The sequence below is a fragment of the Lathyrus oleraceus genome, chromosome 5, assembly GCF_024323335.1.
Source record: "Lathyrus oleraceus cultivar Zhongwan6 chromosome 5, CAAS_Psat_ZW6_1.0, whole genome shotgun sequence".
Taxonomy (NCBI): domain Eukaryota; kingdom Viridiplantae; phylum Streptophyta; class Magnoliopsida; order Fabales; family Fabaceae; genus Lathyrus; species Lathyrus oleraceus.
The window spans coordinates 621,365,124-621,371,812 of record NC_066583.1 but is presented as its reverse complement, the minus strand read 5'-3'; the positions used below and the strand labels follow the sequence as shown (position 1 = coordinate 621,371,812).

Genomic DNA, 6,689 nt, shown 5'->3' with positions numbered 1-6,689 from the left:
TAATATATTATTATATATTAAATATTTAATTGAATAAATATTTATTTACAACAAATTTAATGTGTTATTTTTTTAACTCAATATGATTTATCAATTCAGGTGTTGCTACTAAATATGAAACTTCTTTTAGTAGACTTTTGGATGTTACCTGCACTTGCTAAAAGTCCCATCTACAAAAAGTGGATTTGTGAATTAATTGAGGGAAACTTGAAAGGAAAAATTATCTGAAAAATAGGAAATACCTAGCATGTTGTGATTGATTTTGTTCCACGGAATGTGTAAAACAATTGATCAGAATAGTTGGATTTACGGTTTCTAGGGTCTATACTGCTGAGGGATTTTGATGGATTAATTTGAGAAGAAATAAACAACCATATGCTCTCAACTAAATCTTAAGACTATAAATATTTCAAACAGTTATCAACAACTTCTCTCTATATAATAATCATACTATTAATCCTTCTCAAGATTCCTTTTGAATTTCTTCTAAACTTCATAAAAATAATATCTGACTTGCATTACACTAATCAGCTTCCATCCCTCATTGCTTAGGTAACTTGGCCCACATGAAGCCTCAAGCTCTCTTTTGTTTTGACAACTTCCATTGCCTCATCAAATGGGCAACACCCTCTTTCAACGAAGCCTTCCTTCCTTCCCTAAAATTCCAGAGTTCAGGTACTGGATATCTCCCACTAGGATTGTATTCATTTAATTCCTTCAGAGCTGTAGCTACTGAATCATACACCTCATCTCCCAGTTCATCTCTCAAACTTTTCAGCTTTTCATCATTTTCATCTAAAATTTCCTGCATAATATATCAAACATATATTAGATCATGGTCTATGCAATTTGCATAATGAAAAGAAACGTGCCAAATAAGTGCCAACGACGACTGTGTGACCAGTAACTTTCTTTAAATAGATATATCTCTAAACAATACCGTGGATAACGGAAAATAAAGGATTGTTAAAATTACACTATGCAATAGTATTGTAGCACCATTATATAAGCTATTTGACAAACATTTTGTACTAAATTAGAGATCCTGGAACAATGACAGTCTGTCCAAATTCTGCTACATTATGGCAGAGTATGGCACGGCTATGGCTGCAATTTCACAACATTGACCAACAGCATGCATATCACGCTTCGTACTGATCCATCAGTGTAATCTTGTAGAATGAAATGAATCGGTTTTGAGTAGCAACTAACTCTCACAAGGTTTTGGAATTTCAACACTTTATAATCATTAAGAAATTAAGAAATGATGCATTATATTTTAAGGGAATAAATATGTCCATAGGAATGTCTTAAATACAAGGGTTGAAGTCACACGTTTGAGTTGTAGAATCATCCTAAAAATTGAGAGAGAAAAGATTAACTTTAACTTTAACAAACATAATACTAGAAGTCATTATACCTTTGGATTCCCTTCTTTATCAGTTACAATTTTGTACGGATGCCAGCTTGAATCTCTAACATATTCATCCCACTGTGAGCACCACTCAAGTGCTTTCATTTTCCTTTCTTCGGCAAGTTTTCTCTGAGCTGCTTTCCCATTCCCTTCAGCTGGAAACTTTCTCTTGGATGCCTCCACAAACGGCTTAACATCAAGATCTCCCATCCTTTTCACAGAAATAATGACCCGAGAAGTGTTCTGGGGGCAGCCAATCCACTTTGAACAAGGAGATTAGATTACATGAACAAAACAAACAATGAAATCGTGGTATTAAAGCAATAGCGCCAAACCGTATGAAAGAATATGACAAATTAGCTAAAAGTGAAAAAAGAAAGTTTGTTCTTTCATAGACCTGATCTGATTCTATCAATTTTTACCTAAAATGTGAAACAGTATGAATTAAAATCATCATCTTTGGACACAAACAACTAGATAGAAAAAAGACGGTTGAAACAAGGAACCACACGTGATTCACGAAAAAGGACAATACGTTGAAAATTTGCAATTCCTTGGATATAGAAACTAAGGTTAAAACACCAAACATTTTGCATTGGCATTGTTAGTACATGTGAACAAGACATTGTCTTCCAAGCAACCTATATAAGACTTATAAAACAGGACACACTTCTACAAGTATTATATAAGCAGCTGTATGTCAATTAAAAAATATAATTAACCCAACATTTCTTCTTAAGTTTTACAAGATCATTCATAAAAATAAAACAATTTATCATGATTTTGTAAGAGATTAGTTACAAAAAACATTGATTATAGAGTTGATTTTCAGACCATTAGTTATGTTGTTCGCCAAAAGACATTAAAATCATAATATTAACATTTATACGCTGAGAAAGAAACATACACTTATTAATTTTTTGCGAGCATCTTGCAACTCGTCATTAGTTTTGCGCTCTAGAATAACCAATGTTTGTTGAAGATCTTCCACCCCTTCTAATTCTTCTTCCTTTTCACGCAGATCCATTTTGATCTCATCCAGTTTTTTCTTCTCTTCCAGATCAGTTTCTCCAATGTGATTCATTACATGGAAAGCTCCTCTCAGCCGTTCAACTTCCAATTCCAATGCTTGTTTAGCATCAAGTCCTCTCTCTAGGTCATGAATTTTCTTGTGAAGTTTCTCTTTCTCTTTCTGTAACATTCAACCAAAAGAGTCCTCAAAACTACAGTGGATACATGTAACTTAATAAAATACTGCAGATAAAAGGAAAATGAAATCTGTGCCTGATGTTCTTCAGCCAAACGCATCATTTTGTTATCAGCCTTCTGTTGCTCTGCTATGGCCATCTCATTCTGTAACCAACAAGATGAAGAACAAATTTAATCGGTCTAAAGTTGTTAAAATAAGAAGGATCTGTGTACGTGATTTAACTAGATGATCCATATATTAAGGAATGATAGCCGCACTTTTTGTGATCGGTCCATTTTTAAAGAGGTCAATTTAGTTCTTTTGTAAATTGATCGCTTTCATAGAAATGAGTTAAAATTTTAAATAGAACTATCAGAAAAAGTGTGCTACAGAGAATTATCAGCATTGCTACCATAGATTGAAAGATCCAAAGAAATTACATTTTTCTTCTCATGATATAGCCTATCTCTCTCATTATGATTATCTGCTTGACGCTTCTGCAGATTCTTTTCACGCGACATTAGTTCGTTCCTCCGGGCCTCCAGTTCCAGCATGGCTTTTTCATGATCCTTGGTTACATTTTCCACATAATTGCGTTCAGCGTTCCGCATGTTGCTTATTTCTAATGAAGCAGTGTGAAACAAACTCAGCTACCATGAAATATTAAAAAATTATATCATCCAAAATAGATTAGACCGTAAGCTATAATGAAAGGATAAGTATAAAAACAGAAACCAGAATGCTTCACCTCTAAATATAGTGAAACAGAATACTGATACTAATTCGAACAATCCACTGTAAGTATTAACATACCTTTGTTAAAGTGTTCAAGCATCTCCTCTTTTTGATCCATCACTTTTGTTAGGAACACACTAGCCTCGTCATACTTGCTAGCTGTTTGTTCTAATTCCTTGTTCTTCTGCTTTAAAGTGTTAGCCAAACCAGATACAAGCTTCAAGGCTTTCCTATTATCCTCAGCTTCTTTTCCAGAAACAGTTTTCAAATCCCCATTATCCCGGAGGTGTTTGCCCACAATATCCCTGAAATTATAGTCATCTCTACGTGCCATCCACCCAAAGAGTTTATCTCCTCGCTCCCTTAAATCCATGTAATCTCTCTTCCCACAACGGTCTGCTTCAAAGCTGCTTTCTAGCTTCAAAGCATTGTTGAAACCGTCCCATTCTTTTCCAAATTCAACAATCACAAACGGTGTTTGCCCTTTATTATTCCACAGTGCAGTAACTTTCGGCGGCTGAAACCCTTTAGCGTACAGATCATCCTTAATTTTCTTATGACTCTTCCCTATATACTTACCAGACTTCGGGTCATAGTTTGTAACATTGTTTGCCAGAACTACCATCCAAGGCCAGACAAACTCATCTTCAGCAGTATTCACAATATCAATGGCTGACTTATTCTTAGCAATATCAACATCAAGTGACCGATCCTTAACAGCATTCGCATTAACTGACTGAGCCTTATCAATACAAACATTAAGTGACTTATCATCAACAACATTCACTCTAGGTAACTTATCTTTAGCACTATTCACATGAAGCGACTTATCGGTATCAACATTCCTAACATGCGACTTATCGGTATCAACATTCCTAACATGCGACTTATCATCAGAAATTTTAAAGTCAAGATACCTTTCAAGGGCAGAGTGCTTAGCAATTTCTTTGACAGTCTCGCCATGCAAATCACCAGCAATCCTTGAAGCATGTCTCAAAAGATCACTCAAAGAGTAATAATCCTTGTTTAAACAGAACGGACACCTAATTATTGAGTCGTAGATTTCGAGTTTATAGTAATCATCTTTCAACTCATTGAAATATCTACGCTGGTAGTATTTCAAATCAGACTCACGAGTATGTTGTGATTTTCTGTACATCTACAAATGAAAATAGTAAAATCAACTTTAACGAAAGATCAACACAAAAATAACTAGATACAGTGACTAAAAACTAGAACATTTGATTATTAAGCCCAATCGAAAGTGTGGTAAAAGGAAAAGGCAATGTAATTATGAAGAAGATTTAATTATAAATAAAAAAACAATATAGAGTAGAAACTCAGTGTTACCTTGTGGTGCCTTTTCAGAGTTGATCAAATGCGAAAACCAGAGAAGATTGAGCGATGCGATTCTGTGTACAACGATGAACGAGGAAAAAGTAGTAGAAGAAGAAGAAAGAAACCCTAAGAAAGTTTTTCCGAAAATGAAAAATCTGTGAAAAATAAAAAAACTCGATGAAAAAATGAAAAAGTAGCAGAAGAAGAAGAAAGAAACCCTAAGGAATAAAACTCTCAGACTATAAAAATTGCTTGACACAATGAAAACGAGAGAGTATTTTTTGTAATTTTCTGTAGGAAGGGTTTGTTGTGTGAGAAATCCTCACACTCACATTGCAATCCAAAAAAACTCGCTTCTGTGTTGTTTCAAATGTTCATAAACTCCTTTATTATTTTATTTTTTTCTAAAAACATTTATACCTTTATTTTTCCGCGCTAATATTGTGCAAATAAAGTAAGAGGCAATATAAAATGTCAAAATTTTATTATCTCTCTTCATTCTGAATTCTGATTGGAGAACTCCATAATTGTAACCGTATAATGTGTATATTTATAATGACATCATTTTTAAATATTTTTATTTAGAAAATGGTGATACACTACAGTATAAATTTATTTTATAAGAAAAATCAATGACCATTATTAATCCATTTAAATCTGATTGAAAATTTTAAAATATTTATATCAATATATTTATATTGAATGAAAATGTAAAACTATTTTATATTTGTTATTGTATCAGCATTAAATCCTTCTTTATTATCGTTTATTTAACATTTAATATGAGTTTTACTTTTAATTTCAAAAACAACTCAAACAACATTAATTTTTAAAGTTAAAAAGAAAATTTTCAAAAATAGGTAATAACAAACTTTTTAAGATTTTATGTAATCTTTTCAATTTCATATTCTCCAAAATCTTGGACTAGAGTCCGTATGTTTTGACTTTTTTAAAAATGAATTTTATAATATTATATATTTTGATGTAAAAAGAATTTTAAAGAATTTTTTTATAAAATATTTAAATAAAATTTGGTTTGAATAATTAGCGTTAAAATGTTATTTTATATATTTTATCATTTTATTGAAATATTTTTTAAATATCAAAAATTCAAAAAATAACTTTATTTTAAAGTTATTTTAAGTAATTTTTTATAAAAATCATTTTTAAGATACGACTTTTTGAAAAAACTGTGATTTTAATCTTTAATAATATATGTTTATGTTATAGAATGCCAAAAATAATCTTTTAATTTATAAAAAATAAAATTTAGAAAAACTTAATATTTTGAAAAACGTTTTTGTAAATCCATTTTCAAAAATATAAAGAAAAAAACAATTTTTTTAAGGCTAATGGACCTTAAACCGATATGATTTTTGGTATTAAAACCATATGATCTCTCTGAATGTGAGATTAAATGATTTGAAATTCATAAATAAAATTTGTAAGTCAACTCGTATTTTCGACTTTTTTTTGCAATTTTATCGAGACAACATTATTCATTAACATTCCTTTAATTGAAAGATATTATATACTATCTTTGTTCTTTTATATAAGAGATAACTCATTTTTTCGGTTCATTGAATGATCAATGTATCTAGTATATAAATCGACCAAATATATTGGTTATTCAATGAACTTAAAAAATAAGTTGTCTCTTATACAAAGTAACAGAGGTGGTATTATACTAAAGGTGGTTAACACAGATCCGGTCTATCGGGCATGTTGATTTTGTCTGCATTTTTTGTGGAGCGGGTCAAGGTTTTAGGCTCGCAACTCCATCTCGCTCCACTTCATTTTTTGTGATCTTTTGCGGACGTGAATATTAACATGAAAATTTATAATTTTTAGGCTTAAAAGATGCAATGTTCGCGGGTCCGCCCCAACCCGCACTCATTTTTTTACAAGGCACGACAAGGTTTTACACGCCCCAACAAAGTTTATCATGCCCCATCCCATTTTTTTTCGAATTTTTGTAGGGTTGACATGTCAGTTTTTCACCCCTTAATTATA

General features: G+C 31.7%; 1 protein-coding gene across 1 annotated transcript; it reads right to left on the bottom strand.

The window, feature by feature from the left end:
• Nucleotides 1-376: 376 nt before the first annotated feature.
• On the bottom strand, nucleotides 377-5,057 carry LOC127087174 (factor of DNA methylation 4). Its single transcript, XM_051028038.1, has 7 exons — nucleotides 4,689-5,057; nucleotides 3,417-4,497; nucleotides 3,044-3,225; nucleotides 2,699-2,767; nucleotides 2,322-2,606; nucleotides 1,421-1,675; nucleotides 377-805 (listed from the first exon to the last, which is right to left on the bottom strand). Exons 2-7 carry the CDS (start codon nucleotides 4,495-4,497, stop codon nucleotides 575-577), a joined length of 2,103 nt encoding a protein of 700 aa, XP_050883995.1. The 5' UTR covers nucleotides 4,689-5,057; the 3' UTR covers nucleotides 377-574.
• Nucleotides 5,058-6,689: the final 1,632 nt, after the last annotated feature.

What these genes read in the sequence shown, in the direction of transcription:
- LOC127087174 (XM_051028038.1), bottom strand. Translation starts at nt 4,497, where the DNA reads ATGTACAGAAAATCACAACATACTCGTGAGTCTGATTTGAAATACTAC. An exon ending in TATATCATGAGAAGAAAAAT is followed by an intron (nt 2,768 to 3,043) that starts GTAATTTCTTTG and finishes TGTTGGTTACAG; the next exon opens with AATGAGATGGCCATAGCAGA. An exon ending in CTCGCAAAAAATTAATAAGT is followed by an intron (nt 1,676 to 2,321) that starts GTATGTTTCTTT and finishes CCTTGTTCAAAG; the next exon opens with TGGATTGGCTGCCCCCAGAA.